Below are 20,192 nucleotides of genomic sequence, written 5' to 3'. Positions count from 1 at the left end.
AATTTAAATCGATGTTAGCTATTGTTTATTTAGTTAGTTACAAACTAATATATTTTGAGCTGGATATTGGGGAATAGTTGAATTTTTGGTTTATACACAGACTAATAAGTAGAAATCACACAAATAGCCAGGTATAAATCTTAATTTCAAAGAAACTGTTTAAAATGTACAGTTATAGGTGAGCTGCCAGTGGCTTAAAATGTTAAAAACAATGATTGATATAGCTGGCTTACCCTTATTAATGAGCAGCAGCATGCAATTGAACGTTATTCCTTTTGTAGGTCAGCTGTAGTTCTTGAGCTGCTTTTTATTCCATTTTTTGAAAATACTAAAGAAAAACCAAAACAAAATCAAAATGCAACCAACAAACCAAAACACACCAAGGTCTGTGCTGTTTCACAGAGGAAAGGTTTCCTTTATTCACAAGGTGCTTGTGGAGAACATAGTACTACGTAATTGCTTGGTATAACTAGTATTGTTTTAGTCTGATCAAGTAAAATCAAAGAATAACTTCTGCTCTCCTATCCCCTTGGGGAAATTACTTTTGAGTTTTTGATTAAAAGTCTTAAGTATATCTGCTTTAGAAGCTTGAAATTTTGTGAATGCTAAGTAAGTTAAAGGTAATAGTGTGGTGAGCTCTAATTTCAGCCCATTATAGTGGAAGGGTTTTATTTAAAGCCCTTCACGCATATTCACAGACATCTATGCCAAACTGTGCTTTCTACCTGTGACAGATATATAGTTCCACATAGCACAATTTTTAAAGGTATCTTAAGACTTTATCTTCTGTGAATGCATTATAAGAAACAAGCTAATACCTAAACCTATTAAAAAACTATACTAAATTACCTCATTGTGCAGTTTTCTTGATTTGTTTAAGCAAATTTTGAAGGGAGTAAATGAATTAATTTCTTGAAATGTAGTTGTTAAACAGTATTTAACTGTGTTCCAATCTTATATTTTTTAAATAAATAAACTAAGCTTAAGCCAATGAAAATATGACAAATTCCTACTGATGTAAAAAACTGTATGGCTTTTTCTGTTACTATATTCTTGCTTTTAATATACATGCTTTCTGAATGTTGTTTGCAAGCAGAATTTCTCCTTGAAGCTTAAGTTCGGAGAACGGTGATCTGCAGAAGGTCATTGCAGAACTAACAGTAGGCAGGTTCTGTATTAACTTTCATCTAGAGCCTGTTCGGTCTAGCCAGTATTGCACTCACTAAGTTACTGAGTTTAATTATATTCAGGGCTGAACAGATCCCTAAGCCCCAAAGAGAGAGGGTTGCTCTCTTAAGATAAGGGTGGGGTTTTTTAAGCATTTAGATAAAGGAGGAGCAAATCACCTTTAGTTTTCAGATGAACAGACACAAAATACTTGAAACAGAATCATCTATCAGCTTTGCTAAGGATCTGACATACTGATTCAGAGTGCTGTGCCAAGTGCTGCATTTTCCAGAGAGAAGAGAATTCTCCTGGTTCCTCTAAAATATGTGCAGTGTCATAAAACTGTCACAAATTACAGATTTCTTCAAAGCATAAAGTAATCCTGTCCAACTGTTATGGAGCATTTACCCCAGCTCGAACACAGCTACTTTCATTTTGAATACACAACTAATAAAAGTCCAAAAAAGGATGTGAGCATGCATGTTTCGTGTTATGAAGGGGACCAATAAACAGGATACACACATCCTTATGCATTCTTATCTACAGCAATATTTCAACTTATTTTCCGGTTTTTGGCAGCATTCTGAGAGATAATTCGCTTCCAGAAGTCTGACACCAAAAAAGCAATTGCCACAAGATAGCAGCAAGAACAGACTAATTTATTTTTTTTAACATTTCTTTAAACTTTCCATGCTTCCTAATTACAAATACACTGGAAAACCTCCTTCATACAGCTTTGTAGTACCTGTTCTCTAATTCATGCAATAATGCTTTTTTTCTGGAAAGACCACCTAATTTTTACCTCCTATACAGATCAAAGCTACATGTCTAACAAAAAATGTGAAACTTACTGTCTGCATGGCAGCAATAAACAATAAAACTGTTTAGTGATTCAGCAGTGTGATTGAGTATGAAGGTATGTGTATCCAATGCTATGCTGAATGTACCTTGAAATCAAGCAATGCTTTAATTTGTACTCAAGTAATAAGGGTAGAATAACAAAGCTAAAGTTAAAAGGTGGGTCGGGTTGCTTTTTTTTTTTAAACCTGTTCTTATATAGACATGTGTCTATCGACACTAAGCTAGATCATATTCTACTCAAAGTATTATACTGATTTTTTAAAAAGCACAAAAAGAGGACAAGACTGTGTTCTTATGTAAGCCTATGTTCAAATAATGACTCTTAAGTTGTGCATGCTCTCCCTGGTGCTGTCTGGTTGATTCGTCAAAGTAGTTAGGCTGCTGAAACACTTCTCCTCTTGGTTTAAGCTGTGATGCCTTAGCCAAAAATTGTTAAGGAAGGACATACTTCCTTTTTCTGTTTGGATTGGATTCTGATACAAGACAAATGTCAACCTTGTTAGACTTAATTTTAGAATAAATTATGAAGCTGTCTGTATCACTGTAAGTGCTTCAAATGTTAATGTCTGAAGCTATTATTAGGGCTTTTTTGAGATTGACTGCTCCTTTTATAGTTCTTTTTTGTGCCAAAACTGAAAAATATAATCTTTGGTATGGAAAGAAACATTAACAGTCAATATTTAAGGGGATTGATGGTTTATATTTGCCATTTACTGTCTTTTAAGATGCTGGAATTGAAAAGGCAGTAGTTGAGATTGCTGTTAAGTCTGTTCCAGAAATACTTGTACATTCTTGCCTACTGCCAGAAGTACCAATAGCTTCTGCTTTAATCCATGATTTGAGAATCAGTGAATCCTGATTCAATGGAGCATGGATAGCAGTTGTTTTGTAGCGTACCTTTCTGATTTTTTTTAAATGGGTACTCTTTTCTTTTGTGTGTGTATGTGTCTTTAAAAGCTTTTTAATCTTAATTTTCTGCCATGAAAAGAAGCCTGCCAAGGTCTGTACACTTAAACCTCTAATCTTGTTTTAATGGTTTAATATATTATAGTACAGAATCATATTAATGCTTTTGCTTTCTCAGCCCACTTACTTCATTAACTAATACAACAGAGACATAGACACATGTTTTTATTTTCTCCATGTCCTAACTCATTTGTGAGCCAAACTGAGTTAGGATGTGGGAACCTCTCCTCCATGTGCAGAGCAAGGGATGGAGAAATAGCTGCTATGCAATATGCTCCTTTGCTCAGATTGTAATATACACAGTTCAGGGAGGTTGAAGACAGCTGTGGATGTGTCTGCTGAAGAGATAGTTAAAATAACTTTGTTCTTAGTTTGTAACTAAGTTAGAAACCATGTTTTCTATAGTTGAGGTTTTTTTGACGTTTGTGGGGTTTTTTAGCTGTGGAGTTTTGGGGGCGGGGTAGGGGGAGGGAAGGAATGGGAGAAGGTTGAACCACTGGGTTATAATAATGTCTGTTGCTTGCTTTTTTTTAAAAAAAAAAGCTGTTTTCACTGACTGTAGAAGATACTCAGTTAATCTAGGATTATTGCAAAAAGCAGTAGGAGACAATTTCAAAATTAGTACTACATTTTGTTAAAAAACATCTCTAACCATCTGATCATCTTGAACTCTCTTCTGGACCCTTTTTTTATGCTTCAGTGATGATTTTGAACTGGAAGGGCCAAAGCTGTATATAGCATTCCAGGTGTAGACTGGCAAGGGCCCAATAGAGTGTAGGAGTCCCATCCCTTGATCTGCTGTCTGTACTCTTAGTGATGCAGCTCAGAATACAATTTACCTTCTTTACTGCAAGGATGCATTTCTGATTCATGTTCAAATCCAGTACATTTATTGTTTAACCACTACTGTATTTCAGCCTAAGCTGATGGATCATTTTGTTTCTATTACATTTCAACCTTGTTTCAGGAAGAATCCTCTTACTCTCTTCCCTGCCCCCACGCCCCATGTAAGCATAAGGGAATACTCATTTTGTGGCGACCACTTCTACTTTGAACTTTGCAGTTTAATAGGAGCTTTAGACATGCCTGAAATGTTTTTTTTTGGTTTTGGATCTGCCAGGGTGTTCCCCTACCATCTTTTTTTCCCCTCTTTGTCATGGCTGTTAGAACGGACTACAGAATTTGGTCTGTTGATTATGTAAAATGTTACATTCTTATGCTTTGCCTCTAGAAAAGTCTCATAAATTTCTGATGCTTAGTCCTGGTTGGAAAGTTTCTTCCACAGATCTTTTTATGACAGCAGCCTGTTGCTTAAGTCTTTTTGTTAAATTGCCTTTTTTTAAAAAAAAGTCTCCCAAATAATAGTGGTGACTTCACTCCCATCCTAAGTATTAAACATTAATAGACAAGGACTGATAAATCTCCTTCAGTTCATGTGTCTCTAAAAAGGCTTATTTCTCATTTGACAATTTATCTGAAAGTATGGCCTTCTATTGCTTTAATATTCTGTGGTCTGAAATGGCTTGGAAGAAAAATTCCAGATTAGATTCCAGCAGAATTTGTTTAATAGAAACAATTACTTAATAAAAGCAGTAACGAAGAAGAAATTATGTCTGAGATTTTAGGCTGATGTTCTGTTTACCATCAATTCTTTGAGAAATAAGAGCTTAATGCAAGATTGATTTCATTATACTGACCAAGCTTTTTCAAAAAACCACAAGTAGTTAAAAGCATTTGGGAAATAAAATTATGCTGTATTTAAATTTGCCAGTTATGTGTTCAAAGCTCTACATAAAAAATTAAATTTTGTGTTTAAATGACAGTCTGTCCAGTTTCTAGATCTATTTTTTAGTGCCTGACCAATATTATACTTTTTTAGTCTGAGAGGTAATAATAATTTATAATGCTCAGAGCAATTGGAAACAGAAACCAGTCCCTTTTAATTGTTTCCTTCCGTTGTATTTAATTCAGCTTCTCTGGATACATTGAGATTTTTGGATGATGGGTTTAATTTCTGTTTGTTGTCTTACTAATAAAAGCTGGGCCTACAAGAAGATTTAGAAAAACAGGGTTTTCCAAGTTCTTTTTGAGAACCAACCAAACTTGTAGGTGAACTTCAAGTGGCCTTTTTTTTCCCAATGTTTGCATTCAAAATTCAACATTCTGTGGATGCTACTAATACTTAAATTGAAATTTTTAGTTTATACAACTATAGTGTTTAAGGGAAGATTACTTTCTCTTGTTTTAGTTTCATTTACCATTTTCAGCACAACTTTATCCTATTTTTCTTTCTTATGTGTTGGGGTGAGGGAATATACTTACAAAACAATGAAAAATGTCTCTAGATTTTGGAAGTGAGCACTCCTCCTGGTTTTTAAATCATGCGAAGAGTTCTGTTTTCAGCCCTAGTTGTTCTGTAGGTCTATTTTCTAGTTCATCCAGAGTGTTTTGATACGTTGCCGTTTTTTTCTTCCTGTATTCTGAGCACAAGTCTTCCTTCTTCATCCACAGGGTCAAACCTCAGGTGTAGTAGGTTCTGATGATCTCATACAAATCACTGCAACATCCTGTTTTCTAATTTTGATGAGTGCATTCTTGCCTGTTGGTATCCATTCTGACTCTTGCAAAGATCACTATTCTAGCTCATTGCTTTAACAGTATTGCATTGTTTGTGTCTCCTTTCTCTGTGCTCCTTCATTCCCAATATAAGCTACTGTTCTTCCTTTGATGGCGATGTGCCCTTCCACCCCTCTTTCAGTACTGAGATTTCAGATATTCTTCAGTGATGCTGGTGCTGAGGATCAGACTCTTAAATTTTCAATAAATACTGCTGTGCTTCCTCCGAAATGTGTGGAGCAACCTGGGAGAGAAAAAAACCATTGTAAGCTCTGTGGAACAAACTACTACCAAACTTTATTTTATTTGTACAGTGACTGGTGACTGGCTTTAATGGACTGTATTGTAAATAGAGTATATTCTGCAATAATACCAATTCAACACGTACTTGCTGAAACTATATCCAGCATTAAGTCACTAGATTGGAAACTGCTGTGTTAGAAACTGTTAATCAGATTCAGCAATGCTTCAGCATTCCTTCTTTAATAAGGAATGCTGTATCTATCCTTGTAGTCCTGAGACTTAAAAATTTGCTAATGCTCTTCAGTAGCTTTAACTAATATAATCTGGGGGTTTTACTAGTTTGGCTAAATGCATGCATGTATGTGCGAGCAGATCTGTGTTCACTTAACTGTGACAATGCCGACATACATCTTTCTCCTCCCCATCCTACACCACTTGGCCATCCTGAGGAAAGAGGGAGAATATTTCAGCCAAGGGGTGAAAACCAGGACTGAGGTTTTTTTCTCCCTCAGTCAATTGTGTAGCAAAGGAAATATGATCATTTCACATTTGACTTTTATAACTAGCTTGCCACAAATGACTGTGACAAGGTAAAGACCTCTCCCTACCTTCATCCATCTTATTGATACAGATGTGATCTGTGGCATTACTCGTTACAGTGTAGGGGGAACGAACTGTTCAAAAAGTAACTTTGTACACAGACACAAGTAGGAATTTAGTGGCTTTAACAATCTGATATTTTCCCCCTTTTTTTTTTTTTCTTAAAGCCTGGTACTGTGTGTTGCATTTCTTTGCCTAATTTAAGTAACATTGAAAAAAATTTAACCAAGCATTAATTCAAATCAAATTTCCTGTCTCTCTTGAGGAGAAAGGAGGGAGAGCTTAATTTTTTTTCTTTTGCTTTTAAATTTTCCCACCCCTGTGGCTTGAGGAAGCTGTGTGAAGAACATGTTCCCACAGACTGGGGGTCTCCAACAATGACATTTCCGTTTGTAAGCAGGCAGCAGGACGGCAGGCAAGGCTCAGACCACTGCCTTGGGCATTGTGAGCCTGAGCACGTACGCTTACGTCACCAGGGTTTGAACCTGCATTTGGTGGACTTTGTATAAAAAGTGCTAAAGCTGAGCAGGAAATGGAGATTTCCCTCATGTTCTTTTAGAAATAGCCTTTCGTTTAGGTTTTTTTCCTCTGCTGGAGGGGATTGCAGTTGTTTTCAATTTGTAATCTGTGTCATTGGTTTGACAAGAAATACGACTGCCTTTGTTCTCAGACTGCATGGCATAGTAATGCTGATCCTGGGTGGAGTTTTCTGCATTAGGAATGACAAGTTTTAGTGTCTTGTCCAAGACAGGTGATGACTACTAAACTGCTGTCAGGTGTGTGATTGTTTTTCTGCAGTTCTGTGACTGGAGGTTGTAGTTCCTGCTACATGAAAATTTTAAAACCTAAGTAGGAGGGCTGGTTAGCTTCTACTTAAGCCCAGTTAAGTGAGTTAGGTATTAAAGCATTTTTATATTTCTCCATAAAGGTCTAAAAAATAAACTGAGGTGTTACTGTGTGTTTCCTAATTAGTTTAAGCGACTGCTGTCCACTTAGCCTCTTTACTGTTATTTGACTACCAAAGCCAAGTATATAGTAATTTAAAAGGTCACTGAGGCATCTTGTTCATAACTCTTTTGGACTGGACTGACTCTTTTTGCAATAATATATACAGTCTCAGGGGATGCGTTTACCAGTGCCACTGAGTTTCCTACTGGAACTAAATGTTCAAGAGCGCAGGACTGCACTTTTCAATTTCAATCCTAAAGATAATTGATCCCCTGCCACTGTCAGTGTTAAATCTGTTGGAACATCTTTATTTCCAAATGAAACTTAATTTTTGTTTGTAATCTTGTTCACATGTTTCTGTATAGAAATGGTTTGTTTAGAAGAGAAAATACTTATCTTCATCAGAATTTTTGTCTGGATATTAATGCAGTAGAAGCAGAAAAGTAAAATACTGCATTAACAGAGATATTAGCACGTTGTCAGTTTCAGGGATTTTAGGCATACTTATCTAACTCATTTGCTTTTCTGTCTTGGTGTGTACAGTTGTACCAAGTCTCTACTCTTACCCTCTCTAGCACAACATTTTACACCTTTTAGTGCACACATTTTGCACTTTTCCCTTTTTTTGGGGGGTTGTGTTTTTTTTTGGGGGGGGGGGGGGGGGGGCGTGGGGTGGGGAGGAAGAGCTTAATATTACCTGGAATTAATGTATAAGATAACTGACTTTCTTAGCAACAATCCTTTTTTGTTCTCTGTAGTAGTGTGTTTTCGTTTCTTACCACAGGACTTTAGTATTAGTCTGTTCACTTTCTCTGCTGATTTCTTCAAAGGTATTAAAAAAAAACCCACAACAAACAAACCACACACAGAAAACCTGACAAGTATGGGTGGATTGGTAGAACTAATACTTGCTAGATTATAATTTTAATATTGTTTATATTTTTTTTCCGCCTCAAGAATATTGACATAACAAACTTCAGCAGTAGCTGGAATGATGGCTTGGCTTTCTGTGCAGTCCTCCATACTTACCTCCCAGCCCACATTCCCTATCAAGAACTAAACAGCCAGGATAAGGTAAGACACTAAAAAGTCCATTCCTGGGACTGTGAGATTATATAATTAATGAGTTAGTAGAGAAGAATGAACCAATTTGAGTTCTAAAAAACACAGTATTCTAGGAATCATAATTGAAACGCTTCAAACTACCTTGCTGCTATTCTTATTATAACCTTTTAATATTATGAGATCATTAGGTTAAATGGAATTTTGGAACAAATGAGGTCATAAATTTAAGTCTGAGGCGTTTTATTTAATCCAAACAGTTGGGAAGTGTTTTTTGGGTCCTGAAGCAAGGAATATTTAAGCTTAAAGACTTTAAATCATCAAATTTGTATCTTGACATGGTTTGTTCATCTCTTTCAATATCACAAGGATGTTGTTTTATCCTACTTTCTCATACTGATAAGTGACTGTGACACTCATCTCAAGTGATATGTATCAAATAAAGGTAAACTAGAAGGTGTCAAGACTGTAGAGTTGTCTGTATGTATTCTAGTGTGCTACAGTTAGTACCTGATGGTGTGTTACCAGGATGATTAATGATAATACATCCTAAGAAAAAATAATAAATATTTCATTAACACATGATGATATTGTTGTTATTTTAAAATAATATATATTATTTAGCATTTTATAACCTAATTGTTCTTCACTGGCAATGATTTTTTCAGCATTATCTTTTGAATGAGGAATTAATAAATATTTTCCATAAATATTTGGATGGTATTGGGACGTGTTCGTTCTTATAGCTCTTTTAAAATTACTATGGTCAAATTATGGACTCAATTTGAAGCAAAAGTAGCAGCATTACTATGGATATTCTTAACACCACTTTATTATGTTTGATGTAGTATTTCCTTGGGTTTTAACATGTTTTTATATCTTACGCAGAGAAGAAATTTCACTTTGGCTTTTCAGGCAGCTGAAAGCGTTGGCATCAAATCTACTCTGGTAAGTTTAAAATGCATACTGAGTGAATTATGACCCACTTATAAAATCAAATTATTCTATTTTGTGATGTTGATGCTTTATACTTAAAAATAGCAGCAGCTAAGCTCAGCTAGAGGTTATTGCCCCTGTATCATACTTGACTGGAAAACATAAAAGATACTCCCTACCTCACTGGCTTTGTTTAATAAACCCACTGTCATCAACAGCTTAAGCTTACATGTTTTTTGCATTGAATAGTGACTGCGATACAGACCTGTAGTCTAGCAGCTACAGCAAAAGCAACAGCATGATAGCCTGTAGCAGATAAACTCTTAGGCTATAAAAGGAAAAGACTCACCAAAACTCATCTGTCAATATAAGAAATAATAAAGACAGTGGATTTGTTTGAGAAAAATTTGAGAAAGTTATGCGATACAATCTTCCAGAATTCATTAATTCTGTCCTGTCTCTGACCTACTTTCAAATTACATGGTTTTTCTTAATTCTAGAGGTACAAATCAAGCTATGTAATCTGTTCTTTTGCTCAGTGTAATATGAGAGTCAAGATTTACCTCTGAAGTTTAGACTTCTAATTTGTCATCATTGTAAATAATTGTAAGGCTTTTTCAATTATTGTTTACAATAAGCATTCTTATACAAATTTTAGCTTAAAATAATTAGTTTTCAGTAGTATAGTATTCACTAGAAAAGGAAGCTTTCTGAAGGTATGGAATTGGAAGTATCCCAAGCCCTTGTGAATAATAACAAAAATTCAGCTAAAATTGCTAGTATCAGAAGTGATATATTTAAGTGATACTTTTGTAACCTAAATTCTAACAAACCTACCTTGGTTAGCAGCTAATAATACAACAAAGTCAGACGTTTTTAAAAATAACATGTTCCTTGATGCTTATGAGTGCTTTTACCCACCCCCAGCGTTGTGTTTGCTGACAGTGGCAGTGCAGCTGTTGGGCTTTCATACTTTGATTTTGTCAGTGATTTGAAACATGGAAGTCTCTTACCAAGTGCTGATGTAAGAAGTAGACTGTGGAAAATAACTGCAGTAATTCTTACGTAATTCAGCTTTAGTCCAAGTGCTTACTGTCTGTCCTTTCTTTCTGTAACTCAGCACATTACAAATACTTTAACGGCAAATTGAATGGAATTAAGTCTTCTAAGTGCAAATTGCATCCATCTTAAGGATTTAGTATCTATTTACACACTTAGGTACACAATGTGTACGATGTGTATGTTTGTGGATGTTTTCCCTTGTCCATGTCACATGGGTAGAGGGTGGAAAAGGGTGTGATAAGGGTATGTGAATAGTAGTGGTAATGTAAGGGGAAGTTTTTTGATCCCTGAATAAGAAAGTGTTCCACTACTTTCATGTGGAAAACTGAAAAAAATTACTTGCCCTTTTGAGGTCTGGAGGTTCCTGTACCTAAAGCTTGCAAAATAGACCCTTGTAGTAAACAAAACTTACTAGAGATTACATGACTCAGTTTTCCTTTGTACTTGTGCTGAAAAGGGTAGATCAGGCCCTGTTTACCCTTCTTATTCACTGACAATCTGGTATAGTGTTACTGTGAAACACAGGTGAACTGGCCTGTCAGTTAGACACCAGCTGATTGCTTGGTTTGTTGGATATACCCAAATTGCTGCTTTCCTCTTCTTTGCCTCTTTACACAAAAATACGTATAAAGTAAATTTCAGTAGTTTGCTGTAAAATGGGATTTAATTACTTGTTGATGCTTGACTCTTACCTTGTATGAATTTTGAACTTTAGGTTCAATTAATACTTGAGCCTTGATTCTCTGACTCACAGTTCCTAGGTAGATTGCATTAACTTGGAGACTGGTGTAGAGTTATGTGAACACTAAAGTCTCACCTACTGTACTAATTGTACTAAGTGGGGGACAACTCAAGCATGCACAGCATCAGACATTTTGATCTTAACTATCTACAAATACAGTATTAACAACTGTTTACTTTTTGTAAGTAATACAAAGATGAATGGAAGAAAACAGATCATCAATGATTTAAACTGTGGAAACTTTACAGATTTACCATTCCCAGGAATCTGTGAAAGCACTACCATATTATTCGCAAGGTTATCATTCCTGATTTTGACCAATCTGTTTTCTGTGACAGGACATCAATGAAATGGTGCGAACTGAGCGTCCAGACTGGCAGAATGTCATGCTGTATGTTACAGCAATTTACAAATACTTTGAAACCTGAAACCCTAATAATTCAACAGATCCATGGGATAGAACCAACATGAGCTGGAAATCTTACTGAAATGCTAATCCCCATTTCACTGAAAACTGGCAACATTTGAGTCCCCTCAAACTTCAGTGACACTGTCCTGGATTGCCTCAGATTGCTTCAGCTACTAAGCCTGGAAACAGCTGTTTAAAAGCAAGAACTTTTGCCACAGTGCTTGGAATAACCCAAGTTATTAAGCTATTCAGATTAATTACGTAGCCTAAAGAGCCTGGACTACTTACGTGCTGCCTTTCCAGCCAGACTTCCTGAAGCTTTCTTACCTAGGAGAGTGAGATGAATGGGTCCTATAGCATATAGGAGACTGAATGTACAAATAAAGCTTTGAGAAGGAAAAGGATAACATGGCATCATATTACTGAACTTACTGTAGCATCCTGATACCACAGAGTCTGAATATTCTACCCACAGCATATGGCACCCTGATACAGTAGAGTTCTTAATAGTAATTTAGTTACTGCCTTTACAGCTTTTTTCCCTCCTTTACAATGTGCACAGTATTCTAGGAAAACAAGCTTTTATTCCATAATGACAAATCGAGTGGAAAAGTGCTCTTGATACCTCGAAGAATTTGGCACAGAAGAACTTTTCATTCTGAAGCTTCATTATAAGCCTACCTCTGTCACAGTGATGTGGCTTCCAACTTTATCTTACAGATTGTAAAGACTAGCACATACAGCTCCTGGTTTTCAGGGTACGCTATACTTCAAGGAATCTGTCCAGACTCCCTGTGCTTCCATTATAACAGAAATGAATCAATAATCAACCCTTGTATGGCTTGTTCTTTCCCTTCTTCCACCCTTGCCTGTATAGCACACACAGCTACCCCAGGCTTTACTCTACAGCAATACGAGCATATGTCATGGATTTCTGTGGTAGAATTTTGGAACTGGGATAGCATTTCCTCTGCAGAGAAGATTATTTTCAATAATATGTAATAATGAAGTAGTTTGTCTCAAAATCCAGCTTTGCCATGTTTTCTGTGTTTTTTTCATTGATCTTGCACATCCTCATCTGACTGACAGAAGGTGAGGCATTCTCTGACAAGAACTGTGGTGGAACTGATGTAATGTGTATACACCCAGTAGTCTCAAATATTGTGTGGAAGTGACTCACTGTCACAAGGAAGGAATTGAGAAACTTTAGTCTGCTCAACTTCTATTTTCCTAAAATGTACCTGAATTCATGTAACAGCTCTCGGGCAAAAGAGTTCATGTAAGTGCCTTAGAGATCATTGAATTGATACATCCTGGCACTTCAGGGCCTTGTGCAGAATGTTAAAGGCTCAGAACGATTTCATATATCCATCTGTCATAAGCCATTTGTTGTAATCTTGTTTGTCAAATCAAAGGAAATCTTCACTCTATCATTGCTTCTGCCTCTTATTTTTCTGAATACTTATCAGCAGTTAAGCCACAGCTGAACATCTCATTAATATTAAGCAGAAGCCTACTTTAGAAGTGAGTTCTGTAACAAATGCTATTTATAAGCACATGCTTTTTCAACACAGTAACCCTGTTATAAAGAAAATGAATCTGCCATTCCTATGGTGCTCTTATGACTGTTAAGGACAGTTTGAACGTCATAGATGTTAACCCAGTGAATGCAACTGTGCTCGGCATCTGTGAAACTTCATCATGGTATAAAAGCACAGATTTAATTCAATTATTGCCAAATCCAAAAACCTATCATCTGAAGTACATAGTCCACGTGAAGAGTAATAATCCAGCATGCTTCTAGCAGCTAGTATTGTATAAAATATACGCTTACGCTGGTACGTGCCTGTGAGAATTAGTAAAATCTGCAAAATGACTACTTTAATCCATGCTGAGGGCCTTTGGAGAAGTTTTCAGAGCAGCAGTGCATCATACATTCTTACGGTTCTTGAGAACCCTAAAAGTAGCTAGATACCCTCAGATTATTAATTGGGGCATTTGAAGAGCCAACGTAATCTAACAACAGTTGTTGCAAGAAAGGCTTCAAACGAAAAATCTTCATTAACAGATTTTAATAAAAGCCTGAAATACAATTTCCTCTCCCGTAATTTCTTCAAATAATTTTTGTTTATTTTTTCAAGAAATTTCAATAAGAGTAGTCTTATTGGAAATACACATTATTGCTATCTCATATTCCATCTTGTACTACTAAATTCCAGGTTTTGCCAATTTGTGTTTAAAAAAAACTTCTATTCATCCTCTGAGCAGACATATTTATCTATGATTGTCCTATTCATTGCCTTAGATTTTAAGAAAATATTTTCCTAATGAAAAGGATAGCATTTCTTGGTCTAAATTCTCTCATTACCTGTTTTGTTAAGGTAATTTGAGCTTTAAGCTGATCTGGGGATTTTTTTTTTTCTGTCCAAGGTTCAGCCTCATTTATCTGGAATGTTTATTATTAGTCCCTAACTGAAATAACACTAATAATATAACCATTTGTAGCAGGGAAATAATGTTTTCCAGATTTTTCCAACCTTTATGTTAAAAAGGTGAGCCGCTAGTCTTCAGAGAGAGAGAGCATGAAAAGTTGTTAGTAATTATAAAAATGATCTTGTTTTGAACTTCAGAGCTCTGTAAACTTCTTGGTGTGACTGTCTGATAAGCCTCTGCTAAATTCATGTCTGAAAAGGAACACTTAGCTTCTTGAAGAGGGTTTGGTTATTTCTTTTTGTAAATAATGATCTATCTGAGCCTTTACATATATGATGCTGCACAGCTATCCTCGTGGAAGTAATGAAGTAATGGAAGATCTAAACCAAACGTAATGCCCTGCTGCACTCTACAATGTGTTTCCTTCTGAATGTTCGATCCACATTCAATTTTCCAAGAGGAAGAATAGCTGTAGCCCTTCTGGACGTGGATGATACTGTTCTGTTTGGTTCCTACTCATAGTAAATCCTTAAACAGCTTGGGTTTTTTGTACATATGAAGTGCAAGTTTATGCTGATTTACTTTTTTTAATCCAGAAAATATTTCTGAATGTACTAAAAAGAGGACAAATATTTTCTCACCTGTTTATATTACTGCATTTTAATATGTGCCTTGCCAATGCCTGTGCTGTAGTATATCAGGGTTACTGACTGCCAGCTGTAGGGGTGGGGCTGGCAACAAAACGGAGCTGTCAAACATATTGATGCACGTACAGCTATGTCATCTAGTGGATCCTGTTTACTGAAACACTTCCATAGATTAGAGAGGTCAGTTTAGAGCCAGGTGTGTATTTGGTTTGGCTAGTTGTCATCCTGATGCAAGATCATTAGCATTGAATTGAATGAAGAGTTGTGGGGTTTTCTTTACTAAAAGAGAAGGGATAAGGAAAAAATTAGTTTTTGATTATTCAGGAAATTTCTGTCAGAGAGGTTCTGATTTGGAGTATCTGACAATAACAGAACTGAGGTGACTTCAGAAGGGGTTGCACTTGATTTGGTTTTCAGTTGGTTTTGTTTGATCCAGTTTGATGTGGTTGTCTATTTAAATAGAACTACTAATTCGGTCTCTCTGGTGTGAACCTCTGGCCCTCACGAAGATCTCTCATTCTCATGCCTCCGAAAAATTGAGTGCAATTCTCCCTTTTACAATTGTGTTTGTGGATAGGTTATCCAGAATATAGTATTTAATTACAGCATATTCTGATTTAAAAGTGATTATTTGTGTCTCTTGTATAAAATATATTCCTCAAGTTACACCATAGCATTTCTGTAAATTTTTTTCTCCAATTTTGTAAAATATTTCAACTGTGGTTTTCTGTAAAGTCCATCATCATGCTTTAGGAGCCCCTTAACTTGCTAGAACTAAATGAACTCTGCTTTTGATGTACTGGGTAAACTCATTTATATTACTGGCAGCAGTTGCACCCTGGTTTTACATGCATGAGGAGAAATAAATCTGTCCCTTGCTCTGATGATGCAGTACAGTGGTTTAAACTGCTGAATCTGCCTTAAGAATTTTGTAGCTGTGACAGTTCTCATTGGCATCTCATTTCTGTTAATGAGCTCAATGTTCTTACCTGTTTTTTCAGTTCGGATTCTGTTGCATCTTTTACCGCGCATTTTCTCCATTTCTGTACAGTTTTGGCCCAGGGTAAAAAATTTATTATAACCAAGTTTTAAACAAGATTATTTGGGGAGTTGGATGTATGGAGAACTTCTGGGTGTTTTTCTTACCTTTGTATTGTGTGTGACTGGTTTGGGAACACTGTCTTGATTTTCAGGTGATAAGTGACAATATCTTCCAAAGCTGCCGCTTCTGGATGGCTGGCATGAAGCTATGCACAGGCTAAAGTTAAGCCTTTAAAACTGTGTTCATGTGACTTTCTTTTTTTGCCTCTTGCAACTAATACAATCACAGTTTAACTACCAACTGCATCAAGTAGGAGCTATTAAGGGGCAGAATTCTTCTGGGAAGGAATCCGGCTGTACAACTTTTACACTTTTTTGCCTATTGTGAGTAATATTCTTGCTGAGGTGGTCTAAGAAAGAGGATTTTTAAATAGTAGTGTTCATGTACAGACTGATTTAACTATATAGTTTTTGTGGTTCTTCCCTTGACTTGGTAAATATTTATTTCTGTTTTACTTTTATGTTCTCCAAACTATTTCTGCAGTTCCTTTCTTTAAGTTAGCATTAGTGTATGAATCCTCAGTAATATTAACCAGTTTGAGAAATGATTTGGTGAGAAGTGGTATTAAAGTGTAGTCATTATCCACAAGTTCTGGACATGCCAGTGTGCTTTCCCAAGCTAGTGCGTGTTGATTGGCAAAACATGTTAGAGCTGCTTAACTCTCCTCCCATATAGCCTACATCACTCCAGGGTGTCCGTCAGGTGTTCTTGCCCCCAAATTATCAACTCCTTGGGTGAGTTAAGGGTTCATAGACATCTCTTCATATATTTAATTGTCACTATTTAGAAAGGTATCTTTAATGGTGTTTCTGCTTTCAAGGGAGAGTGGCTGGACAGGTTTTTAATTACTGTCTGGCTTGCTGAGCCAGTCCTTCATTCATCCAAGTTTTTTTCTGTTGTATTCCCTGATTTCATTATCCGTTGTAATTGTCAGAGCCAAGATGTTAAGCATCTGGAATATGTAGCAAGTATGCTTTTGATAATTAATGCTAAATATAACTTAAAAGATCAGGGCTTGTACAGTTCTGATTTCTGTTAGTGTTGATACAAGTGTCTTTTTTTCCTTATGTATTCGTGCTTGCCAGTTTTTGGGATACAACACCCTTGAACTCAGTTTGACAAGGCCGCTATCCTAGCCTCTTTAAATTAATTCATTCTGCAATAACAGAATTATTTCCTCACACGGAAACTTCAGTAAAACCTATGAATACCAGATGACTTCCTTCCAACTGACATTAGCTTTTACTTGGAATATTCCTTACCCTTAGGCCACTGTCTGCCACAGAATTGCACATAAAGTTCCCATCAGTTTCATCAGGACTAGTGGATGCAGAACAGTAGGGTAAACTTTTGGCAGAATATTACAACAGCCTGATGCAATTAAGCTGGTTTTATTTTAATCCCCTATTTTCAGGGGGTTTCAGTTTAGCCAGAATCACTTACTCAGAGCTGAAATGTGGCATGTTTGTTCTCCACTGGGAAGTATGCTTCTGTTTAATAATATTTTTATGAGATTGTATTTATGGAAATGGAAAGAAAAACGTCATGAAGCTAGTTTTGTTGCACTTTTCTAAGGCTTTTGTATTTTGCATAGAGTTCTAGAATATTGAACACGTTGTTTGGGGAAGTCAAGGCTTAAAACCTACTCTGCCCCAGCATAGCAATGCATTACGTGTATTTTCATTCTAGTGATATCTGTATTATTTTAATTGCATGTAACTAGTGTATTTATATGGTAGTTAGGAAGCCCAGTGGACATTTCCTGCTGCAGAGGAGCCACTGGCCGTCCTGGTTCCACAGTTCATGAACGGACCTGTTTTGGCAGTAGACTGTATTTGCAATAATGGAATAGTCAATTTTTGTTTCTGAACTCTGTTTCAACAAATGGGAAGAAAGAGGTGGCTCTCTTTTTGTTCCATTGCTGAAAATTTCTTCGGAGGCTTTCACTGGTTTCCAACTATGGCATATGTTCAATTAGGATGATTACTTGGGATTCGGTTCAGTGAAGAGGGCACAAGTACAACATACTCAAGTAATTAATCCTTGTAATTTACAACATTTCAGTTTATTAGAAGCTTTTGTTTTTACATATATTGTAAGGTAAATTTTACTGTTTTTAAGTAGCACTTTTATACATATCTGAAGGGGGTTTTTGGACAGAATTGGGGTTTTTTTCTTTGTTATCTAATGAGAAGAAAGTGTAACACTACTAAACAAAGCGTAGACTAGTTAGCCTCCAGGATTTATGTTCAGTTTAGGTCAGTAATGATCTAGAGTTGTTCAATGTATGTGAAAGATATCAGTGATTCCTTTTAATACTGGACAACTCTCCAGATCAAAGTCAGAAGGGCATTAATTGGTACCCTCCAACTCTCAAATGAGGGTACTTTCAGTTCACGTGTGAGGCAGAATTGACAGAACAGTGTGATGAATTTTGGATTTTGTGTAAGAACAGAATTTTGTTGAAGTCTCTTGGTCTAACTTCGCAGCGCTATACTGGGTAAGGGCTAACCTTGTTTGAGATGACGCTGCCGCCAGTAATGACATCTCCTTAACAGCTAATTTAAAGCTCATTTTCTGTGGCCTTTAAAGTTGATTTAAAAAACAGTGATTCTTAAAAGCTTTTCTCGTTCATCCAGCTTTCCTGATTTGTGTTGGTTTTATACTCCCTTGATACACAACTGTTAGACTGACCTAACAGTACATGTATGGGTTTAGCAATTCTTGTTCTAGACAACAAGCACTTTTCATTTTTCCAGAACCCTTTCAAATGTTTTACACACACACATTGACATATATGGACATTTTACATACATAGAGATGTTTTGCTTAAATATGTATATATACACACATATGTGTGTGTACATATATATGCATCTGCAGATTCTTAATAAAACTGAACACATTTCAAGAAGGGCTTGCATCTTGAATACTTAGGGTGGTGTATTAGTGTATATGTTTAAAAGGTAAGGAGGAAAAAAGCATTTTGTTTGCTTCTGTTTAGAGCTGAGAAACGGGTTTGAGGAAAAACTAGGAAGTATGTTCAAATTGCATTTTACCCTGTTTCTGGTTTGAAAGGCACAAGCTGTTAATCATTGGAACTTGAAAGGTCAGCAAGCGTATTTTAAGCTAAACCTTTTGGAGGACCCAATATGCTTTTAGTTTGCAAGGACCACTAAAGATCTGGGCATTTACTTTCTCCATAATGTATTCTGTATGAGTATTTAGTATGTATGCCTTCAATTTGCCAATGTTGCCATGTTTTCTTCTTAATTATTCACAAAATAAAGATTGAAAATAGCAAAATGTGTGTTTATGTTTTCTTGAGTGAAGCCACTACAAAAGAGAATATTTAGTACTATTTCTGGCACAGTGGTTTTTCAAGAGTAAACATTACAGGAAGTAGTTTGCAGAGGTTTGTACGCTGTGGATGAGAAGTGCACATGAATGATTTGCATGCACATAATCTCATAATTTTTTGGAAGTCTTGTCTCTGTTGGTGTAGCAGCATACTTTACGGTTTCTACCTGCAAGGAGTTTTAAATGATAACTTGGTGAATACTGTGGATAAGAGGTACGTATTTAAGGCATATTCTTGGCCTGTATTATCCTGGTTCTGTATATGAGTAACAGAGAAGGGAACTGCAGAGAATATGTTCAATTTAAGCAATTTCTGTAATACACTGCAGGATTAGAATTATTTAAATGTTACTTAACCCAGCCCAAGTAAGGCAATGCATGTGTGTGTGCTCACTCGCTCCCTCTCTCTCTAAAGCAATTGGGCTGGGGAAGGATTCGGGACTTAATCTCTAGAACAGTTCAGAGTATTTAAAGCAGAATCCTAAAAATAAAATTTCCAGGTGAAAGTGAAGATTAGAACACCTTAAGTTTGATTTGATCTCAGTCGTCCTAGATGGCAACTGTTTTCAAATGCTGTTTTAGAGCTTTAATTTCAAGTGCTCTGGAATAAATTGGATCCAGAAGTTTGGCTTGAGCTCCTGTTTATTACAAATGTTCTTAAATGCACTGACTAGTATAGGTATTTTAGTTCTACCTATTTCTTACATAATTTTTTTTGAGATTCTGTGGTGTTTTCTGACTGTTCAGCAATCCAGAAGTCTTTGTCTCAGTAACGTTACTCTGCAAGAAATAGTCCCACTTCTCCTTTTTTGATATTTTTGATATTCTCCCTGAATTTGAGTAGTTTAAGAAAGCTGCGCTTAGTTCTCAAAATGGATTTTTATCCTGTTTTTAAATTTAAAACCATGGATCATTAGTTTTAATACTTCTTTTAAAAATAAATGTTTTAAAAGTACAGTGTAGTAAACCCATGTCAGAAAATAGATGTTTTTCTTTTCTGTAGCAAGTGCATGACAGCATTGTAGAAGTGACTTGTAC

At 36.1% G+C, this 20,192-nt stretch overlaps 1 protein-coding gene across 2 annotated transcripts in view; it reads left to right on the top strand.

The window, feature by feature from the left end:
- Positions 1-19,100, top strand: part of SPECC1L (sperm antigen with calponin homology and coiled-coil domains 1 like) — a 70,200-nt gene extending 51,100 nt beyond the window's left edge. For both annotated transcript variants that reach the window (XM_055705034.1, XM_055705045.1), the window contains 3 exons: positions 8,359-8,475; positions 9,352-9,411; positions 11,542-19,100. In XM_055705034.1, the coding sequence (XP_055561009.1) occupies positions 8,359-8,475; positions 9,352-9,411; positions 11,542-11,631 (267 nt within the window). In that variant the 3' untranslated portion in view covers positions 11,632-19,100. The remainder of the gene's footprint in view (positions 1-8,358; positions 8,476-9,351; positions 9,412-11,541) is intronic.
- Positions 19,101-20,192: the final 1,092 nt, after the last annotated feature.

The sequence above is a fragment of the Falco cherrug genome, chromosome 1 (assembly GCF_023634085.1).
Source record: "Falco cherrug isolate bFalChe1 chromosome 1, bFalChe1.pri, whole genome shotgun sequence".
Lineage (NCBI taxonomy): Eukaryota > Metazoa > Chordata > Aves > Falconiformes > Falconidae > Falco > Falco cherrug.
This window is presented reverse-complemented; position numbering and strand designations above follow the sequence as displayed.